Source organism: Dreissena polymorpha, chromosome 2 (genome assembly GCF_020536995.1).
Source record: "Dreissena polymorpha isolate Duluth1 chromosome 2, UMN_Dpol_1.0, whole genome shotgun sequence".
NCBI classification, from domain to species: Eukaryota; Metazoa; Mollusca; class Bivalvia; order Myida; family Dreissenidae; genus Dreissena; species Dreissena polymorpha.
Genome location: NC_068356.1, coordinates 4,587,956 through 4,612,241, shown reverse-complemented (window position 1 = coordinate 4,612,241; position 24,286 = coordinate 4,587,956). Strand labels below are relative to the sequence as shown.

The following is a 24,286-nucleotide window of genomic DNA, read 5'->3' as shown; positions in this document are numbered from 1 at the left end:
GACTGTGGTTCTGAACCAGTCCCCAATGCTGCTGTTGAAGTATACGGAACTTGTGGCATTGTCATACAGGTGTTCTATGACTCTGATCAGGTTGGCTTTAGCCTCATGGTAGCCCACAGTGCTGCATGCCATACCCTGTTGAAAGCCGTTTTAAAGTCCACGAAGACGTGGTAGAGGTCCTGTTGGTGTTGCAAGTACCTCTAGCACAGTATCATGAGGTTGAAGATTTGCCCCGTTGTTTTGCGCCCTTGTCTGAAGCCTGCCTGTTCTTCAGCGATTATCTTCAATCTGTTAAGTAAGATCTTTAGCATAAAGCATTTTAGCAAAATGCAACTGGATTCAATAAAGGACATTTAAAGCAACGAGATTACACTACTAACCGATCTCCTGCTCGGCTGATAACTTTAATATTCAAGTAAATTCGACTTTCTCGCTACACATGTGTGTTTTGCTGTCATATTTTTACGATCGAATGCTCGATTCTAAAACGCCATATAATTGGCCAACACAATGAGGACAACCAACCAGATGACGCGTTATAAAATTAAAATGGTGTGCATGTGTAGATGAAACACCAAGTGACATATAGCTATAAACATCCTATAATCCAGCTTGATTTTCATCTTATATCGTTATTATTTTACCGTTTGTTCTCAACGTATGTATAATGCCCAGTTACCAATCTGATCACTTAATTGTTATTTTGACATTAAAATGAAATGATTTTAAACATGGAAAGGTTTTGTAGAAACATAAGAACATGCTTCTAAGTGACATCAATAACATAAACACAATAAATTATGCAATAACCGAAATAAAGAAAACAATAAATGTTACCAGCATACAATAAGGATAATATTGATACAATACCAGACCATGTTTTAGTATACAATGTCTGACAAGGCCTTTGTATTTCATTATATGAAGCAAGCAAAATTTAGTAGTTAAGCTCAATTAGTTCAGTGCAGACCTATGGAAAGTCCAATGAAGACGTTCGGCCCTTCCGTAGTTCAGCTCTCGTGAATTCGAAATAAAATAATAAAATATTTTTTTAGAAAATTATTTGTTTACAAAAAATATATTTGCGAATATTGATCTTCTTTAACCTGAATTCACTGTGTTAAATTTCGTCAAACGTTGCAATACGGCTGAATTATTATTATTAAAGCGTAATAATTTTTTCAGCGACTTTATGAATTACTCTACACGTCTTTGCTACTATACCTTGTTTTATAACGTTAATAAACGTTGCCGCGAATAATGCTACAGTGTTCATTAAATCTACCAATATTTAAGTCCGAAATAAATGACTTTGGTAATTTGAGAATGTAATCTATACCTAATCTTCACCTTAAGGTGGATAATCATTGCAACCCAGTCTTTACTTTAAAGAAATTTATTGTACTGTAGCGATTATGACATTGTTTTGCAGTGGTTATTGTAAGGATTGACAATTATTGGTGAAGGTATGCTCAAGTTTTATTGTGAACAATTTAATTTATGTTTTCGTACGTTTATGTTATAAATATGCCAGAAAATGTTAAATGTATAACAGGCACTGTCTTAATTTCTTATTTATTTCACAAATTACTGTTTATGACGAGGTGCTATCAATAACAATTACATATACATAACTTTTTGGAATGTATGTATTTTGACACTTGGTTCCTTGTGCTGATGTAAACGGTTTTCAATATGTGATATGTGAACACTATCTAAATATTTAAATATTCCAGGGGAATTCGAGCCCTGTTGAGGGCTACTTTATTTCTTTTGTAAATTTTTATCCTAGATTTTTTTACTGGAGCTTTTGAGATCCAATGCTTACATTTATCAATATAAAGCAATTAATGACAAACTTCAAAACATGCCAAAATCTGTGAAAAGGCCCCTTTAATATAACTTCAGAAATATAGAATCAATGTTATAATAAAACTCTATAACTAACTGGCAGTTACTTTAATTCTTGTGCCCTGTTTTCTTTGTACATTACAAAGATTAAATGATATGTATTTTATATCTGTAGTTTATATAGAAAACCCTGTAAGTTCATATCGATGAATCTATTTTTTAGATATTGTCTGCGTTTAAATCTATTTTATTGCACTAGTGTTAACAGAGCGTTATCACACTACACAATGTCTGATGTATAAGAGTTAAGATGAAAAATGTATTCTTATGGAATTTGGACCTAAGCATGATAAACGATAAATATTAAAGCTTAAAAACTCATTCCCGACTTCCGCACATGATAAAGAGCACTTTGTTAAAGTTTTATTACTTCATTGATAGCGGTCTTACTAAATAATTACACAGGAAACACTCAGTCTGGCATGTATCCGGTTGTGAAAGAGGTGGTTGACATGCAAATTGCAATAAAATGCCACGCAACGATTAGACTGGCTCCGAACTTCTCATGATTAAATCCCTGCTTTCATAACAAATACGTGACGAGAAAACCACATTAATTAAGAAAAAAAAACATGGCGGAACTGAATGACAACGTAAATGTAAGTTTAGCTTCGAAAATAAGCTGTAGGTTAAAAGGGCAAAAGTTATTCCTATTAAAGTGACAAAATATAGTATTTATCCAGCCAGCCATTTACACGCTTTATTAAATTTAGTCGGCACATAAAGATGTAACTCAGCAAGGTATTTGCAAAAACGTTTACATGTAATCTCGTTGCTTTAACTGTCGTTAAACGAATCCAGTTGCATTTTGTCGGCAACTGCATGGGAACATGTGTGTTTTCGATGAAAAAGGTCACGTCCAGTGTTTCACAATCTTTCAGCAATAAACTATAGTGCGGTTCATACCTTGTGTATATATACATGTATTGCCTATACGAGGGTTATTTTTTCAAGCTATGTATTTTTGTCAATATTCGTTGTTGAAAAGTCAAACCATACACAATAGACGTCTAGGTGTACGTTTAACAATCTGGAACCCTTGGGGTTAACTCTGGGGGGGGGGGGCAAATTTATGATACTGCTGCCTGTGATTCTAACCACTCTACAAAAAGGCATCAAAAGGTACGTGTTTACAAAGTATAAAACACGTGTCCATATTAAATCGTTTTACATCAATGTGTTTATGTTTTTAAGGCACATAGGTATTCGAATATGTAAACGGCTTACTCTCATTCACACTATTATGTTTTAATCACTTCCTTTAAATACAAATGAATCTCGTATAATGATTCCACATAATGCGTTTATAAATGAACCGGACCGCCCTACACAAGTCCAACTGATAAGAAATGACTTTCATAGCGAATATAATGCGGACGTCGATGAAACATTTTTGTTTCTTATTAAACGTGTTTACGGTACAAAACTTTTCAATATTATTCTTTTTGCGTTGCATCTATTGGTTGAGTCAAATGAAATTCAAGCAGAGTTATTTCAAGCGAGCTCCTGCTAATTAAGAGAAATACACATGTTTTCTGCTATCTCTGTGAAACATACTGTAATCCCATAGTAATCTGTGAAAATCGGCTATTTATGCCAAAGACAGAATAGCATTTTGCAACGTAAAATATGTAAATTGGACCACGCTCACGTATTTGTAGAATCCAAAAATGGTTTAAAGCTTGGGATGGTTTTTACTTTAGTTTTTACTGCTAACCTTCAACTAATTAGTACAGTTGTAAACAAAACCTTTGCCCCAATATACCACAATTTACTTAATAATCATGTTCAATCTAAATAAAATGGAAACAACATAAGTGCCCTCTTCTCAAAATATAAAATTACATTATTTATTATGCCAATTCTAATTCGAAGTAAACGTATTTACATATTTTTTCTACGTTTTAGTCAGCAATTTTAAAAGGTTTTCACTTGGCAACTTTTTTATCGAAATCATCTTAATATACATACGTGCTATTTAATAAAATATACAAAATAATTATTACACACATGTTTAAATTAATGTACCATTTTAGGCATGATAAATATAACATAATTTCTAACATCATGTATGGTCAGGTCTTTGAGTTCACTGCTGCTGTCACCAATAAGGTTAATAACGGACGCACACTCATTGGGCCATATGATATTCTCCCAGATCTTCTTGCGTAGTGCCGTCATTGATGCAGTCTTTGTCTCACATCCGTTCTTATTCCGCTCAGAAAGGATGTTGTCTACTACCAGAGATTATCATGTCTTCTGACTGCGTACTGCCTCCTCCATCTCTGCGTTAAGTATGGGCGTTCTTTCGTCTTCAGCTTCAGGGCGTGAGTCGTTCTGAAGGAGACTGAGATCTGGCCGAGGCGGGTAGTTATTGAGGTCCTTGCAGTTTTTGATCCTACTGTTCAAGATTGCGGCAGTCTCAAGAGGTTCTCATCAGCGTCTGCTATAACACAGGGCTTGGAATTATTTAGGGTGCTGTTGGCCATATTTAACTGCTGGTTCCTAAAAATTCATTAACATTCCTTAACTCATGCATCCTTTGCTTTTTTTTATCTTCCTCCACACCTTCCTGTTTAGTACTTTGTCATAAAATCTTGCCAGGTGTACTTCTCATGCAGCAGCTATCCTCTTTTATCTTGGGGGGAACACATGGCCTCATCGTCATGCTCTCTTTCCCAAGAAGTTCTTTGACCGATGACAGCAGTGTGTCCTTGGTTATGATGTTATTGGTAATGGTGTCGATGTCTTGGTTAAAGATGATCCGGGCTTCATACTTGCCATCTATCTATGATTGGAATGCATATGCTATCTCTAGATCGTTCAGTCAAATCTATTGCGTGGATTCTTTATGATGCGCTTGTTCTTTAAATTCAGCTTGATTAGTGTCAGCACAAAATCCGCGTTACTACAGATGTATGTGCTAGAAAACGTATTTGTTTTCGCCTTGTTGATTCTGGACTTGAACCGTTGCGGCGCCTGTATGTAAAAGATATAAATGTGTACTTGCGCGTTACAATAAGTTGCCCACTTACAATCAATTTACTTCATACATGCATTAAGTGTTGTTATTAAGGTACTGGTGTTCGTCGTTTGATTGTTTTAAGTTAAAATCTCTCAAACGTTGAAATATTTGTAAGGTTACAGAGACTTCAAATATTTGTTTAAACAATCTTTAGTAGTCATGAAGTAAGCAAATGCAATCTTGCATGCTCAAACTGCACAAAAATATTAAACGACGAATGACATATTAAATAATTATTGTTGTCAGAAACGTGTTTCACTACTTTATTAATCTAATTATAAACTATATTTTAGTGGTAAGTAAATGTCTGCAAATGGTAACTTTGTGACGATGACTTTGATGTACTTACAATTTACAAAATAACTGTTTTTGTTTGTTTACATATGTCTCAGCACATTTTACATATCAGCTTTATGTATTTGTCTTTGATGTAGATTTCTATAACAGAGGGACCCACAGACATGCAAGTTAGATTAACTTGGGCATTCTTTCTGACGATTGTTGCAATAGGTAAGAGCTTGTCAAATATCACAACATTTCATGTCAGTTGCTTAGGATTACGGTTGCGTTATAGTAATTAACTAATACGATTTTGTTCTTTTGCTTATCGGATTTATACCATCAATCTTAAGGTGGGCCTACACGTAGCCACATGCAATTCACATGGGTTTAGCCCGTTTCGTGTACCAGCGTGTCTATTTATCGCATAATAAAACTTGTTCAAAACAAATAGTGTGAATTGTCGATTTCCATCATGTCATGTGTGGATGATTTAATTTTTTACTGAACAAATATCTATATGTTTACGTCTGTTATTGTTATTGTCTGTGTTTACGCGTACGATATACGGTATAATTTGAACATATCTCCCCATTCGTGCAAAAAGACACCATGTGCCTTCTAATTTCAATGTCACATGGTTCCTTCTTGCACCAAGTGGGTGATATTCATGGGTCACACAATTTGCGAAATAACAAATGCATACTTGTTCGCGCAGTCATAGACTCACCCAAAGTCAATTGGTCTTATAAGTATTCAATTGATTGATATACTGCATGATCGTACATAACGCCAATTAGATAAGTATTATGATAACTTGTTTCATAAATACATAAATAAAAGTCTGAACTGGATTAGGCAAGGGTCCATGTTGTGTATTTAGATAATGCCGCTACGCCACGCCTACTTGTAAATGAAGCGTAGCAACGCTCCGCCCCATGTTCTTCATAACTGCATGTTGACCTCTGATCTGTGTTAGTTAGTTGTTATGCATTGATCGCTTCTATCGTTGAATGATAATAAAGTAGCCACTGAAATTATATGCTTTTCACTTCGTTTGTTTACCCAAACACAACACACTGGCGACGAGGATAAAACTTTGTGGATTATATTTCGAGAATTTTATCCGTTTAATAAGATTGTGCGTGAAATTCTGGATATAAACACAAAATGGCAACGGGCCTGATTGGGAACATTAACGCATATGACAGCAATGTCGAAACATGGACTTCCTACCAGGAACGACTTGAACAGAACTTTATGGTCAATGACATCGATAATGAACGAAAAGTGGCAGGACTTTTAACACTCCTCGGTGAAAAGACGTACGGGTTGTTAAGGAACCTTACCGTACCAGCAAAGCCGTCCGAGAAATCGTATGAGGAACTTTGTCAGCATTTACAAACTCATTTGTGCCCGAAACCGTTAATAATCGCGGAACGATTCCGATTTCACAAGAGGAAACGAGCAGTGGGCGAAAGTGTGAGTTGATACGTAACTTCACTTCGATAGTTGGCAGAATTCTGTGAGTTCGGATCGAACTTGAACGATTCGTTAAGGGACAGGTTCGTTTGTGGACTTAAAGATGCAGGAACACAGCGAAGATTATTGTCAATCGCTGATTTGACACTGCAAAATGCCAAAGAAATAGCGCTTGCCATGGAAGCTGCACATAAGGACGCCGCCGAGTTACAGTTATCGGCAGCCGCCGATGTGCCTGTCAATCGAGTTGGACATTCAACAAAACCCAAGAAATGGAAGCATCACAAACATGCCAAAGAGAGCAGCAAGTGCATCCATTGTGGGAAAACTAAACACCCCTCCGAGAAATGCAGACTGAAAGATGCAGTTTGTCATCTTTGTAAAGCACAGGGACATATACAGGCTATATGTAGGAAGCAGTGTATGTAGGAAAACGTTTCAGTGATCAACACTGTGAACAAAGGAGACAACGGGAAATTCATCGTTAAGCCGAAGATTAACGATGTCGAGGTACCCATGGAGCTTGATACAGGATCAGCAGTTACCCTCATATCAAACAAGGATTTCCGAAAACGATTCGGAAATATGAAGCTCGATCCTGCTTTTTCCATACTGAAGACATATTCAGGCGATGTCATAGAGCAACGAGGGAAAGTTATGGTGCACAATGCGACTTTGCGTCGTAAAAGGTGATGGGCCTGCACTGTTCGGAAGGGACTGGTTGAGTCACATCAAACTGGACTGGGGCACACTTTTTAACGTGAACTCTGTGTCAACGGAATGCCTGAAGGTACGTCTAAATTCTATACTTGACAAACATAAAGACGTGTTTAGTGACGGTATAGGACATGTGAACGGCATTAAGGCAAGGCTCACCTTAAATGAAAATGCTCAGCCTAAATTCATAAAGGCTAGGCCGGTACCGTACTCTATTAAGCCAAAAATAGAGAAAGAACTGGACAGTCTCGAGAGTCAAGGAATCATCCCGAAATTGGACACCAGTGAATGGGCGACACCGATCGTTCCTGTCGTAAAAGGAAACGGCGATGTGAGAATATGCGGTGATTTTAAGGTTACCGTAAATCAATCAATCAAGGTTGATAGATATCCTCTCCCAAGAATCGAGGACATTTTCGCCAATCTGTCAAATGGGCGAAAATACAGCAAGCTTGATATACGACAAGCGTACCTACAACTAGAATGCGATGACGAAACCAAGGAGTTGCTTACGATCAACACCCACCGAGGATTGTACCGTTACAATCGGATGCTATATGGGGTTTCTTCTGCTCCAGCTATATGGCAACGCACAATGGACCAAATTCCTCAAGGAATCCCTGGGGTGCAGTGCATGCTGGATGATATGGTGATTACTGGTGAAAGTGATAATTTGCATTTGGATAACTTACAAAAGGTGTTGTGTGGTTACAGCAATATGGAATTAAAGTAAATAAGGACAAGTGTGAGTTTTTCGTGCCAAGGATTACATTCTGTGGTCAGGAAATTGACGAACAAGGTTTATGGAAGTGTCAGGATAAAGTAGAGGCGGTATTGAATACACCACCTCCATGTGATGTTACATCACTTAGGGCATATCTCAGGGTACTCAATTATTACCATCGTTTTCTTCCAGATCTCGCGACCGTAACAAAGCCCATGAACGCGTTGCTCGAGAAAAATCGAAAATTCGTCTGGTCAAAAGAATGCCAGAGCGCGTTCGAAAAGTAGAAAACACTTCTCATTACGGAACCTGTTCTTACACACTACAACCCGGAACTTCCGGTTATACTCGCGTCGGATGCCTCACCGTTCGGTATTTCCGGTATATTGTCACACGTTATGCCAGATGGCTCAGAAAAGCCGATCGCGTTCGCATCAAGGTCACTTACCAAAACTGAAATGAAATATGCTCAAATCGATAGGTAAGCATTGGCAATTAATTGGGCAGTACAGAAGTATTACCCATATCTCTATGGTAGAAAGTTCACATTGGTTACTGATTGCCAACCCCTCACTTCAATATTCAGCCCGAGCAAAAGCATTCCGGCAACGACTGCCGCACGCGTTCAGAGATATGCTATATTTCTCTCTGGATTCGATTACGATATACAGTACAAAAGTTCTAAAATGCATACTAATGTGGACGGATTGTCGCGTTTACCCGCGCCGTCAAAGGAAAAGGGTAAAGAAATGTCAGTTGAAGATGTGATCTACACTTCTCAGTTAGAACAAATTCCGGTCACGAGCGCGGAAATCAGCCGTGAAACTAGGCGGAAGCGCGTTATGTCACGTGTATTTAGGCAAGTACAACAAGGTTGGAATACCAATGATAATGACCCTCTTCTGAAAGGCTATTACGCGCGACGAAATGAATTGACGATTCACCACGGATGCTTAATGTGGGGCATTAGGGTGATCATTCCCATTAAGATGCGCGAACGTGTGCTTGATTTATTGCACATCAGCCATCCAGGTATCGTTAAAATGAAGGCACTAGCGCGTAGTTACGTCTGGTGGCCTGGCATTGACACCGACATCGAACACATGGTTAAAAGATGCGAACCGTGTCAGATGCAACAGAAATCGCCCGCGAAAGTTCAGTTACACCCGTGGGAATGGCCTACGTCAAGTTGGGAGCGAATACTTGTAGATTTCATAGGTCCATTTCTCTGACGCATGTTCTTGGTTATCGTAGATGCTCATTCGAAATGGCCAGAAGTCATCGAAATGAAATCGATAACTTCTGAAAAAACAATTGAAGAATTGCGTACAATATTCGCAAGATACGGCTTGCCCAAGCAATTAGTATCAGACAATGGTTGTCAATTTACATCTGAAGAATTTTCTCTGTTTATGAAGAGAAACGGGATATGTCATATAAGAACTGCGGTAGCAAAACCGTCCACAAATGGTCTTGTGGAAAGGTTCAATGGCTCTTTCAAATCTGCAATGCGCGCTTTAATGCATGAAAACACCGATTTTATACGCCACATTGTACGACGGGGGAAACTCCTGCAAAACTGTTTTTCGGTCGGAATTTGCGCAGTAAACTTGATTTGATGATACCCGACACACAGACACGAGTCACAAATGGTCAAATGCAATTGTCAATGGCTGACAATAGAAAAGTTCGCGAATTCGAATTAGGCCAACGTGTCTTAGTGCGAGATTTCAGACCTACATCAAGGGAAAAATGGATCCCTGGGTCAATAGTTTCTCGATATGGTCCACTTTTATACAAAGTAGATATCGGGAATAATATGACATGGAAACGCCATGTTGATCAGCTTCGCGCGTCGGAAATGCAGAAGTATTCTGTTATAAATGTACCTGTTTTCACACCCTTAGAAACTACTTTAAATGCCGCGAACACAAATGTCAGTGAACTTCAGCCGGCACCGAATTCGATGGAAATAAATGAGTCCCGGGATCATCGTTGTAATGATACGGATTTACGATTGCCAGAAAGACGCTATCCATTACTCAATAGAAGACCGCCCGAACATCTGCAGTACTAATGACACTGATGGTTTAATGTTAGGCCAATTACGTTTTATAGTGGCATAAAAACATTTACTTTAACTGGCAGGAGAGAAAGACAGGTTACCGGTTGTTTTTACAACCTGTGTCGAATTTGGACGCTCACTAATTTTCTTAAATAGCATGCTATAATGAAGAAAAGGTCATGCTTAGTTTAGAGAGGTCATGAACTTGAAATGGAAAGGTTTTATTGATTTATCATTCTAATGGTTAGAATTGTGTTTATTGATATTTACGTGTAAACGGATTTGTATGTATGTTCATTTTTATTTATATGTATGATCAATGAAATTAAAAGGGGAGAATTGTTGTGTATTTAGATAATGCCGCTACGCCACGCCTACTTGTAAATGAAGCGTAGCAACGCTCCGCCCCATGTTCTTCATAACTGCATGTTGACCTCTGATCTGTGTTAGTTAGTTGTTATGCATTGATCGCTTCTATCGTTGAATGATAATAAAGTAGCCACTGAAATTATATGCGTTTCACTTCGTGTGTTCACCCAAACACAACAGTCCACTTCTCAACTCGTGAATTATATGCCTATATGGGTCGTAATATAATGTCATGTTTCTATGGCATCTGTTAAAATAAATACCTACTCGCACGTACAGTCACTATAGGTAAGGCAAGCTTAAGCTTTACGACATATATGTCAATGTTTAGAAGCAAACTGTCGAGTAAATGTCTATTTAAATGATACAACAAATCAAATAAATTGTATATGGCATTGTCAGCTTTTGTTTTAGAGCTTGCATTAATTTTAATTATTATAATGTGCCCATCAAGAGGTTATTGGTTTAAACATATTTTGTTCTAAAGGTGTCCATTTTTGCACTACAATGTTAATACATCGTCAACATTATTTATGTGCACGTGTATTGGATTAACATCCAAATTTGCAATACTTAAGAAAGAAACAAACATTATAATTACTAACTTTGAATGAAAACCTTTTTGAATGATAAACTATAAAACAAACTTTCCAAATATAGCATGCAATAAACTGTTGTTCCTCGTATAGACCGGGCGACTATATGTCTAAAAGACGACATTTGCGTTTGATCTGGTCATTTTGTTATTAACTCGATGAAGTAGATAACTAAAGAAACAGCAAAGGCAAGCTTGATCTCGCTTCAGAGGTTTAGTTAAAATACATGTAGCCCTACGGAATTTACTTACGATCAGTTCGTACAACAGGTAATTTGATCTGCTGAGAAATGAAATTAATAAAACATGTACATGTAATTCGTTTGCAAATTAAAACCTAGATATGAAACGAGACTAACTAAGAAAGAAATCATCATTTCTTATTTTTTCTTCTTTATCATGTTTCTAAATTAATAAGGTTTGATAAATAACAATGTTTTGCCGACGTTTTTATTGTATAGGCAATTACTTGATCTCGTGATTTAACATGACTAAAATAATACAAAACGTGTACGATTATTTTTTCCTCATTTTTATATACGCGGCCCAAATGCGACTAAGTATCGTTCAGTATAATAAACCACCAACAGTTTTCATAACGATTGTTTGACCGTGATTTCACTGATTATTTCATTTCACCACCACAAAGCAGCATCAACGTCGTAAATAGTATTACTTATAGAGAAACTTGTTTACAACAACAAATTTATAATGCATCCCTTATGACATACATTTATATGAAATGAATGGGCTTTATTTTAGGGCATGGGCGCAGTGTTCAAGGATTAAGCATAACGATCAATTCCGGCAGAAACATTACGTGCGGAGAAGACGTTTCCGTAGCCTGTCACAACGACGTCAATGGAATAGTTATCCAGTTTGCCTACAATCATTCTGTTAATTACGAAACAATAGCAGAATGCCAGTTTGATGTTGACCCCCAACTAATGGATACAAGATTTAAAGAAAGGTTCACTGTGTCTCAATCATGTATACTAAGGTTAAGAAATTTCACTGAGCGCGACAGTGGGACATATAGGTGTGCAGTGTTGTTCAATGAAACAAAACGTGTTAGTGATGAGGTTTCGTGCACTAATGGTATGTAAGAAAAGATATGTTTTATTGTTTTTTGTAATAACCCTATCCAATTAATTATATTGCTCAACATTAGAACAATTCTGGTTTTCGTTACCTGATATAATTTTCAAAACAACTAGCTGTACTAAGCTGTAAGGATAGCTCAGCAAACCAGCATAAATATTGGGGTTACAAAATCAAATATATTTGAATCGATATTCATTTAAGTGAATTTAAGTTAATACAGTTAATTGATGTATCGTATTCCTGTGAAACAAAACGTTCGTATTAGTCTAGTTCGAAATATCAGGTGTTACGTGCACATGAAATTCTTCGAACAATGCTGTTTTATTTTAAGGCCGTCCGTTTACAATCAATGTATTGTTACAATATCGTTAACTACTTTTACATAAGGTATTCACAAATATGTGCATTGCTTTACAATGTAGATCGTTCATGTTGAGAACGCAATTTGCTTGTACAATATGTGTAAGATTCCATCCGTGCTTACGCGTAATAAGATGTTTAAAACAAACATTATTAACTATAGCGTTTTAGAGTTTACACGATTTCACAACTTAATAGCGACCCCTTAACATGTTAGTACCGAAATTGATGTGGTAATGTGTGTGTGTTTATGTGCAGGTTCTACAGATCTTGTGCCAGCTATGGCAACTGATAAAGCCCAGGAAAGAACGGAAATAAAGGATTGTAAAAAAATTATAATAATTCTTAGCTCAGCACTTAGTATCCCACTAGCGTGTATCGTCACCTGCATTGTATACACACGATGCAAGAACAAAGGCGATAAGTCAGGTATGAAATAGTTATCCTTTAACTTAATTGTGCGAACTTCGATGAGACAAACGATGATAGGTTGATTTAGGTTAAAAACGTGCATGTACTATGTGATAATACACAAATATTATATCGGTAATTATTTCACAACATGTAACGCAAAACACACACACACGCGCACACATGCACTTACGCTCGCAAATTCGCACCTTAGTTTACAGAGGCAAACCCACAAGCACACGCATGTTTTGTTTAATGTGAAGCAATGTATTGAAGACAACTTATAATATACGCATTTTTATTACAGAATCAGGTACAACTGCAGAAAGTATACCACTCGAGCAACAGGTATTATACCAATAAGCTAAAAGTACATGAAGCGTACGTTTTATCAACGTTGATTCAACTTAATTTATCGTAAAGGAAGGCCTAAATAAAAATATGTAGCTTAGATACAGTTCCGTTGTACGTTTTCATTACTATGTGTTATCTACAAGCTGCCGTCGCCTCTTACGCTTCTATATAACCGATTACATGTTGAACATTGCATATTTCAGAACAAAGTTCTATCTATGGAACTCATGTTGTGTACTAAACATTGTATAACAAAATATAAAACCTAACGATTTAGAAAACACATGCATACAATTTTACAATTGTGTCCAATACGGCAATCAGAGGGACGGGAAGCGAACTAGAATTGGACATGCATGTTAGGTTAAGGATTTCAAGGACACACCTGCTAAAAATATTGTTTTTTATAGGGCTCCCACGGGTCAAAAAATTTATTTGTGTCGGGTCGGCGGGTCAAAATTTCCAAGTACGGGTAATTTCGGGTCAGGTATTTAAAAAATCAATATTGTTTTTGTTAACTACACTCGTCTACAATAAAACATTTATTTTCTTTAAGGATGAACATATCAGATACATTTAACAAATAATCGTTGTGAAATAAGACTAAATTACTTCACAAAAATAGTATTCTTTATGTAGAATTACCTGATTCTTTATAGTAATACATGAATTTATTATAAACTGTGAATGATAAAACCTCGATTACGGGATATATAAAGACAAAGTTCAGCAAAATAAACTGCAAATGAGTTGAAATAACCCTTTTAAGCAAAAAACACTGCTATGATGTGCTTTCTCTATTAGAATGTAGGTGTATCTTTTAGAATCAAAATGACTTGAGCAAATAAAGAATATATGAGATCATGGGAATAGATGTCTATCTTATTTCGATATGTAGTATTATTTTCTTTAAATTAGGCACACACAATCAAGAAGCTAATATGCGCAATATAGACTGCTTAAAAACAAATCCTTCATAACTTTGTTACAATAATTGTGAACAAATGTAACTTGATGTATCAAACTGTAAACAAGATCTTATCTCACCATATCAAGACTTAAATAAGAAGTATATAAGATGGAAAATGACTAGAAAACTGAGAAAAGTAAATTATAACAAAACTTCAGCGTAAACAATTCTATACAAGTAAAGTAACTAAGTTCTTTTTCAAAAACAGCAACATATCAACATTATCACTTTTCATGCAGGATCTTTGCGCAGACACAATGTAACCAGATGTGGAGAACACGCGCTCACTAGCAACTGATGTTGCTGCTGAGTAATTAAATACTTTTTGGCGATGTGTGCTAATTGTGGGTATTTTTCCTTGTTGGAATTCCACCATTGGAGTGGATTTTTGTCCAATTTGATACTTGGTTCAGCATGGTAACCATTCAGTTCAGTTGATACTTCATCAGAATCAGGAACACTAAAACAACGTTCAGAAAAGATATCCCCAAACAGTTCAGTAAGTGCAGTTTGTTGTTACACCACACCAGAGAGCTTCGGAGTGTTGTTGTTATCATCAGAATCTTAACTGGAAAAACGACTGGACAGGTAGCTTCACCACCTCGACAGTAGAACGAGTTTTGTACACAAGTTTAACTTTACAATGTTTACAAACAGTCATGCCTTTGTCGGCAATCATAATGCCCTTTTCGTTTTCGGATTTAAACCTGAAATACGCCCATACTGGCCAATCTACATACATGTCAGAATTTTTTAGGTCCAAAGCGGGACATTCCATAAAAAATTGTCGGGACATTTGACGTAAAAGCAGGACACCTAAAACGATCTATCATTCCACTTTTACTGTAGTCAGTTTAGTACTAACAAAAACTCTTGATACTTTTATTCAAGACATAAAACAACTGATATGAAGCATGTAATCTAAAACATAACAATAACAGTTTTATTAAATAAGACAATGGCAAACAACGAAGTTCAATACTCATTATATGACTTGAAATGGCAAACATTAACGCAGGGGAGGCTAACCAGTACACTGGAAGTACGGGTTACAGTAAACTATCTACCGAACAGTTACATCAGCTTGACACGGAATGCGCGGCCGTACACATTTCCGAGGTAGGTTTTGGGTGGAAGCAAACCGTCTTTGTGTTCATTTTAACTGCCAACAACGCCTTAACCGTTCTATGGCCCAGATTTTCCCTTTCTTCTTTCTGATTTTTTTCAGTGCGCTGAAACAAATTCTGGATCGGCGTTTGAGTGAGGAATTGACAACGCTGCAAAAGCAAGTGAAGAGAGTTGCGGGAACCGAGCTTTCTGTAGTGGTGTCTTGATGCTGGCAATGCACGACCAGAAGGGGTCCAGTGCCATTCCTTCAACGTAAGGGGGTAACGCGCTTTCCGAAAGCAGCTGGAAATCGACGAATTCATCATGAATACGATCTGGATTTCCCACACCTAGCCGCACGGACAGCTTGACCACTAAAAACAAAAATGACATTTGTCAATATCGTATTAACTTCACAATGATGCTTAACGTAATTATTTCTTGTTTGTTCATTTATGGTGTGTCTTTAACTTGTTAAAATGACAATTAATCTGTATCATATCTAAATAAAAATGTATATATTTATGTATAAACCTACCAGACTCTGTCGATGTGTTCTGTCTGTTCTCTGGACAAAGGAAACTTTGGGTCTTCAATACCTCATCGTTGACCGGAAACTTTGTGAGCATTTTCGTGGTCAACTCTACGTAGAACGCCCTCACCTTCCTGTGAACAGTGATTCAAATTTACACAGGTGTTCCGTGTATTAAACGTATACGACTTTAATGTGATTATTTACTTATTTTAAGACACATTAATATGCCCATGTTTGATATTCATAAATTAAAGAAAGAATATTATTTGTGTGCACAATTTCAATTAAAAAAAATGGTTTTGTTAAGTTATTTTTGTACCTAAAAAAGGATGCTTGGACCTCCGGGGGAGCCTCGTCATGGTAGGTACGAGTGGCGTGGCCTATTGCGATCGTGTCATCATCGTGCTGGTTGTCGCGGGTCTCAAAGTCAACCTTTGTTACGTCTGCTACAGTAGGGTCAAACTGTCATGAATAGCACCTCGTTGTTTTTAGCTTAATTGGAGTAGGGTCAAACTGTCATGCATAGCATCTCGTTGTTTTTATTATAATTACACCCAATTACACTAGACAGGATGGGTATCACTTATTGGACTGTTTGTTGCGATTTTGGTATATTGCACATTCAGATTATCCCGCTATTTTGGAACTAAACATTGAATGTAAAAGAGTCATTAATGACGTAGAGTTAATTTCACAAAACAATTGTTTTGTAAACCGTTTCAAACAAAGGCAAAAGCAAACACATTTTCAACATTTATTTTTATCTAACCCCTTACCGCGTCAATAGTTTTCATTCCTCTTTATTCACTTGGTAATCAGTACACAAAGATTGACAAAATACTTATAATTACACAGAAACATGAGCTTTGAAACACGAGATTTGAAACCACGAAATGATATTATTGATTCCGGAAGCGAGATGGAAAGTCAGAACGGCACATTTCAAAACGGCCAGAACAAAACGGCAGAGTTGATTTTACGCCGTTCTTTTGAAAAAAAAATTGACCCGACCCGGTACCGTTTGCGAAAACTTTGACCCGGAATCGCGGGTATTTTTTTTACCCGCGGTTTCGGGTATTTTCGGGTACCCGTGTGAGCACTAGTATTTTAAAGTCATACCATTTGAGTCGAAATTATAACTCCCTAATTCACAGTTTAGCTTCCTTGCGCCGTCTTAGCCCTCTTATTATTTCTTATATTGTTCCAGGATACGACGACTCCATTCGCAACGCCTCAAAGGAAACCCCCTGGTATACGAAGAACACCTTTTTGTAATGTTCAACCTGGGAATACAGGTACATTCACCAACTTTACTATTGTAAAATGTCTTGAGAACAAACCATTTTTACGCGCTTTATTTTTAATTGTCTGTTTGGCTTAATATTGAAGCATTTTTGTCACCAGATGTTGTGCACAATAAAGCAACGCAGCTTCAATTAAGGAGTATGGATCTCTTTTTATAAATTTGTTTTCGCAAATTTTACATTTATCGCAAACGTAGTATATTTATTCAATTATGATTGCATACATCAATTAATAAAAATTTAAAGTTGCATGGACTGTTTTAGTATATACATTAAAATACGCTGTCAATTGTGTTTTTTTTTTAATTTAAATAAAATCAATATCCTCAAAAAACTTTAACATGTACGAATAAATATCAGACCCATACTTAATTTGTGTGCATGACTTCAACACAAACTGCTGTGTGAAATACATTGAAAAACATCTAATAGCGATACGTGTGATTGCTTTTTCACAGACAAAATCAAGAAGGCATTCGCCAACAGATCGATATCCAATGTTGAAAATGATTCAGGAGAAACTAACGTTTGATACTGTGTATAAACTACTCAAATAGTTCATTGAAGAATTTTGATGTTCATTTTTCGTATATGTATAGGTAAGCTTTATGTTATGTAACTGCTACTTACACTACGCTGGAAACACAGCAAGACGGTAAAGCGAGCTCTCTGATATAAAACGTGTCCTGATTAACGTATTGATCACTTGAAGGAAAAACGAAATAACGTATGAGCAGTTCAAAATAAAAGAAATAATGTGTTGTTCAGTGAATTGTATAAATTTGACGATGTTATTAAATAAAATAATCAACGGATGGACATGTGATCATATATAAAAACGCAAAATGTTGTTTTTTATAAGCTTTGCATGCATTAAGTGCTATTCCCTGTTTGTTATTGTCACCTATGCTTTGTTGAGATAATGAGATTAATAAATCTTTTGTATGCTTCGTAACGGGGATTTCTGACGAAAAGATTTTATACTCATAAAGGCATTTTCCCCTTAAGACTATTTAAGGAATCCGATGTGTTCTCTTGTCCTTATGATATTATTTCTACTTCAAGGTATTTACCTACGCTCATCAGATATTAACGATGTTTATATTTGTGTCAATTTCCATATATGTATTAGTATTTTATCAATTAAAATGTTGGCAAAAAAGACATTTGTATGGTCTCCATGTTTCAACGTGATAAGGGCATCGCAAGTTCACAAAACACATTACACAGAATTACTCCCAGTATCGAAATATAACCCCTAATAAAGTAGTTTTGTGTTGGTGACAGTTAATTGCTATTAAGCTAATCAGCAATTTTAGTGTACTGCACATGCGACATTTTTCTTAAAGGTTGTTTCGCAGGTACGTTTGAATGTTTACTGTTAAAATATTATGTAAGTGTATATCTTGTATTGTAATCGTTGAATGCATGTGTGCTTGTGTTTCGCTGCGTGTTTTACCAACATATTTGTAGAATCTATGTTAATAATAAAAGTTTATAGTTTCATATTTGATTAAACATATTTATTATCTACGACAAGATCGAATATTCGACTATTCGAATACTTAAATGACCGAATAATCTGATACCACTTTTGCTATATGTGATCCTTAGGTAGCAAATGCTCGCTTGTGCACATTTTTTTTAAATGGCGTCTCGGAGACTGCTGAAATAGCTTTTAAATGAGAAATCGACGAAAGAAAAACAAGTCTTCAGCACTGTCTAGTACAGTACGTTATTTAAAACGTCAGTCTTCATTCATTCCAAAATAAACTATTTAACACATATGCAGATATTATATACAAAGGTTAATTCTAAAAACAGGTGAATATCGTTATATAAGATTGCACATGCATAATTCTTCAACATTGAGTTGAGTTGGATGTAGTCTTAATTCTACTTATAATTAGAGCTATAATACTGAAAAATAACATATCTTGACATTATTTGTTTAACAATACAACTACAAATGCTGACATGTTATTGTATATACGTATACAAATGCAATAATAAACGAACACATTCCTATTTACGGTCGCACATTGCGCATTTTCTTAATAGAGATCAAATTACATAACTGTATTAATATGTATTTGTTGTAAGAATCTCCCAGTATCAATGAACTTGTTGCAATATTTATTGACAACCTTTGGAGTGGTCTTTTTTATGGCGACTATTTCACCATCTCTTCTCAACGGAATAAGGTGTCTTCAAACAAACGACAATTCAGTATTTAGCCACTCATATTTTGAGATTCAGTTTATGTCTAGATAGCAAACACACCAGGTATAGGTTTCCCCTACCGGTTAATTGGTGTAACATATTATGTAGTATTGTATACATGAAGAAGGAGCGCTTTTGAATTCTAAATAATATAACATGTGGATGGAACAGTCATTACAAGTGACAAGTTGCAACAATCTTCACATTAAGTAATCATAATGCAAATGTATTGGAAATCGAACAATCGATCATGCAGAGAGTGAAAAACAAAAACAAAGAATGGGGCATTTTAAGAGTACGGAGTAAGTTTATGCCCTGCAATATAAAATGCATTGAAATGTGCAAACTACGTTGTGTGGATAATGTAGAAATAAACACTTTTTCTGGAATCCCGACAAACCACTCTCTGGATTCTAACAAGCCTTTCTATGGAACGCCATAACTGTTTTAACATGACAAAATATATTACATGACTATCTTTATCAGTATATGATGTTGATTTTACATTATATGATGTTACATTAGCATTATACGTCAATAATTAATGATATTATGATATAATTTACCATGATGTGATGCTAACAATCCATTATATAATGCTAATTGTTCATTATATGATGCTCACTGTACATTATATAATGATAAGTGTCCATTATATGATGCTCACTGTACATTATATGATTCTCACTCTTCATTATATGATGCTCACTCTCCATTATATACCATTATATGATGCTCACTCTCAATTATATGATGCTCAGTGTACATTATATGATGCTCACTCTCCATTATATGATTCTCACTCTCCATTATATTATGCTCACTCTCCATTATATGATGCTTACTCTAAATTATATGATGCTCATTTTACATTATATGATGCTCACTCTCCATTATATGTGACCAAAGCTGGGAAAATCAGTCTTGTGTTCAAAAAATCACATTTTGACTTTTTGGCAATTTTAGATTCTCTAAACATTGTAGTTCACAAAAAAGATATAGATTTTTTATTTATCACATTCAAATCTAATTTTATGACCCTCCAAAGTGACCAACCCTAAATTTAAGTGTGACGAAAAGTTATCATTTAATGCAAAAAAAACACAACGAAAACATTTTTCAAACAACAAGCAAACTGTTTTATTAAAACAATAATCTTTCTTAAGTCAAATACATAATTATAATGCAAAAAACTGACAACAGCATTATGGACATTAAAAATGTAGTATTTGTGTTGCTATGGTAACCAATCTACATGGTAATAATCACCAGAGCGCACAATCACGCCTTTTATAAATACATGAATTGTATTATCAATCAAGTGTTTGTTTAAAGGTAAACACAATATTAATTGCACTGTTTTTGCAACTAGTTAAACTATAACAATCAATAATGTGTGTGTTCCATTTTCCTTTTCATTCAGTTACATGTGAATTCAATTATAATGTAACCTCATCATAATGGAAAAAACAGCATTGAAAAGTGTTGGTTGAAAGTACACTTGGCTACTAAATGTTTAAGTAAATGTAATAATAATTATTATCATTATTTCTGATTTTTTAAAATAGACAAAATAAACAATAATTTATACATATTGTTTGTTTTTGTTACTATGGAAACAATGAAGCAAACAAACATAATTATAGGATTTTTATAGTAAAACATAAATAAATACAATATTCACATTGATGTTTTTTCCAGTTTTTTGGAAAGGCAGTCTGTGTCCATAAGGTGAAAACAATTTCAAAGTAACATTGAAAAAATGATTTTTGTTTTGTAAATATGAGATTTAAAAAACTTGAAAACAAGCTTGTGCAATTAGAACAACAAACTATTGTATTGAACACTTCAAAACCTGTATCAACTAACAGATTTAGCACTCGTATACATGTACATGTATTAGCTTTCCTCAGAATAGAGGATTTTTTGCACTGTTTGTGGGAAAAAACATCACCCAATACCTTGGCAAAAAAACACTGATACATGATGTATGTAATTGTTTTGGCATGTTCAGAGAAGATCAGATGTGCATCTTAATGCACCTTCTGTTTTTTGGGGGGCACAGTCTGTTTTTTGTAGCTTATCAGTAGCGGGTTTCGGACATATACAGTTTTTGGCTTCATCTGTGCGACATAATTCACCAATGTGTTCAAATAAGTACCACTGACGGTCCAGATCAAGCCCTTTCGCTAACATTTCCTTTGGCAGGTTGTCACAGCTCACATTAACAGTCATTTTCGAGACCTTCCTGAAAGTGATTCTGACTACTGGTGAGTCACTAAATTCCCTGCACTCCACAACACCCATATGATCTACTGACACATGGAATTGGTGAAATTTGGTGACATTCTTTATGGGGTGAAACAATGTAGAAAGGTAATCCTTCCAATCGTAAAACAGAACAGGATTGGAACTGTCCCCCACAAGCTGGGGAATGGTGTGGCCCGTCCTTGACGATAACCCCATAGATGCTGCAACATCAGACAACGTTTCTTCATTGAAGTTTCTGTATCAAGATTACCATTTAATAATGACAAAAAATCAAAATATAGTTTCCCTATTATCAAAATATTATTTTGCTGTTGTTGTTGTAATAGAAAACTACACATTTTGAAGGATAATTTTGTATGGGATTTTGTTTGCCCTATCAAGAATTTCATAGCAATAAAACAGCTGAAACTACTAAAATAAATATTTATTTTCCTGTTACAAGAAATAAAGTACATACACACTATTTTTTATTGATGTATTTTTTATTATTTTCATAATATTTTATTACATGGCAAAACTATACAACTGAATAGACCTATGGAAATGCAAACAAGGATTATCAAGAAGGATCATGCAGGTTACATACACCATACTGTGATAAGGAATTTTCCTCCTCCTTGACTTCCAGATGCCAAAGTGCCAATCTGGTGTAAACTTTGTATGTCCTACCAACATAAAGCTTAGTGTGATGCTTCTGTGTTAACCTGACATGTTAAAAAATCAGTTATATAAAAGGTCAGGTTACAATTTAGGATATTTATCTACATAACACCTTTTTTATAATAATTAAATTTGCACCTAAACATTTCTAACAAAAAACTTTTTAAACAATCAAATAATATTCAAATATATGTAGTACTTTTGTACAGCTTAAATATTTTGTTAGTGAAAAATTATGTTCTTATTTGTTTCATTGAACAAAAATATAAATAGACAATAACCGACTAACATACCTGATGAGAGTAGTGGGGGTAGTGAACCGGCTGTGCTTAGTGCCATGAATAACCCATCATCCCCTCAAGCAAACAGGGGGCAGCTCCTGAAGTGAGCATATAATATATGTCTGCACGTATAAATTTGTACTAATTATCCATACAATGTACATGTACATTGTATTCTCAATTATTTAAATGCACTGGTAATTAATTAAGTTTCAAAATAAAAAGTTCATTTACATTAGATAAATCATTTAAAAACGAAATACCCTGGTCTTGTGAAAATTCATATGGAATAGTGCTGCTGTCACTAAATTGAGACATGATATTTAAAGGTCAAATTTAAATCTGCCACCATTTCATGTAAACAATTCAGTTGCTATCGTACAATTAACTTCCGGGTCAAACTTGCGAGTCGCGAACATTAATTACACAGCCAGAATACACATATATCTTTCACTTACCCTTTTATTGTTGAGACAATATCATTTCCGAACCTTCTTCGATCGAAAACATCCAACAGTACACGATGTCACTTTGATTTACAGTGTTAAAAAGCAATTGAAAATCTACACTACGAGGCAGGTAGCGCTATCTGTGAACTGCTCAAACTCAACCGTGTCATTCAAGGGGAGTAATTGGAAATAAAAAAAATGGATTACAAACCACCAGTTGTGCCAGTGCTTAAAGGACATATTCATGCTTTATTGTGGAAACTTTCAAAACATGACATATATTATGAGCCGAGAAATTGTATAAAAAAGACGAAATATCCAGCGCATTTTCGTACCAGATTTTAATCACGCGATTTCCCGACATTAACGTCAGCGTACACAAGACTGATTTTCGCTGACGACGTCACATATGATGCTCACTCTCCATTAAATGATGCTCACTATCAATTATATGATGCTCACTCTGAATTATTCGATGCTCACTTTCAATTATATGATGCTCATTTTACATTATATGGTGCTCACTTTTCATTATGCTCACTGTTCAGTATATGATGCTCACTCCCCATTATCTGATCCTCATTTTTCATTATATGATGTGCAAATTTCATTATACGATGGTCGAACGTAGAACAAGTGTATTTCTCGGCAAAGTGAATCATTTATTGTATTAGTAGCGCGAGCAAGCACATGCTTTTTATCAAGCGTCTCAGTTTTCCTATATATAATACATGAATATATAAGGGGAGGATTCTATGTAGAAAAGATGGTCGAAACGTATTTTTAAATATTCCTAAACACCAATATAAGTTTTGCATTGATCTAAGATTTAAATTCGCGGTATCATGTTTTCATTAGACGTCTAATGAACATGTGCATATTTGCACGGTTGCCTCCCTTTGTTGTTAGCTAACTAAAGAAGCATGGCCATCCGCAAAATGGTCGAAAAAGTGTTGGAAGAAATTATCCTCCATACACTGTAAGCATTTTTTTTTTGTTGGCCAGGGAATCGAGTTTGAATCGTTGACGCACTTGTCAGACAATGAACTCGGTCATTCACATGTATCTATCCTATCGATTAAAGCGTTCA

General features: G+C 35.5%; 1 protein-coding gene and 2 long non-coding RNA genes across 3 annotated transcripts; 1 reads left to right on the top strand and 2 right to left on the bottom strand.

Annotated features, from left to right (window-relative positions):
- Positions 1 to 1,350: 1,350 nt before the first annotated feature.
- LOC127865534 (uncharacterized) lies at positions 1,351 to 17,844 on the top strand. The gene is made up of 7 exons (XM_052405380.1): positions 1,351 to 1,466; positions 5,371 to 5,446; positions 11,930 to 12,265; positions 12,890 to 13,060; positions 13,350 to 13,390; positions 17,216 to 17,303; positions 17,771 to 17,844. Exons 2-7 carry the CDS (start codon positions 5,398 to 5,400, stop codon positions 17,842 to 17,844), a joined length of 759 nt encoding a protein of 252 aa, XP_052261340.1. The 5' UTR covers positions 1,351 to 1,466; positions 5,371 to 5,397.
- LOC127870247 (uncharacterized) lies at positions 15,343 to 16,907 on the bottom strand. Its single transcript, XR_008044721.1, has 3 exons — positions 16,328 to 16,907; positions 16,012 to 16,139; positions 15,343 to 15,847 (listed from the first exon to the last, which is right to left on the bottom strand). It is a non-coding gene; the product is annotated as an uncharacterized LOC127870247 (long non-coding RNA).
- Positions 17,845 to 20,656: 2,812 nt separating the features above from the next.
- LOC127870232 (uncharacterized) lies at positions 20,657 to 23,343 on the bottom strand. The gene is made up of 4 exons (XR_008044711.1): positions 23,206 to 23,343; positions 22,760 to 22,845; positions 22,393 to 22,471; positions 20,657 to 22,006 (listed from the first exon to the last, which is right to left on the bottom strand). It is a non-coding gene; the product is annotated as an uncharacterized LOC127870232 (long non-coding RNA).
- Positions 23,344 to 24,286: the final 943 nt, after the last annotated feature.

Excerpts from the sequence above, each read along its gene's own strand:
- LOC127865534 (XM_052405380.1), top strand. The coding sequence starts at position 5,398 with ATGCAAGTTAGATTAACTTGGGCATTCTTTCTGACGATTGTTGCAATA. Across the intron at positions 12,266-12,889 it reads TGAGGTTTCGTGCACTAATG|GTTCTACAGATCTTGTGCCA; the intron begins GTATGTAAGAAA and ends GTTTATGTGCAG. Across the intron at positions 13,391-17,215 it reads GTATACCACTCGAGCAACAG|GATACGACGACTCCATTCGC; the intron begins GTATTATACCAA and ends ATATTGTTCCAG.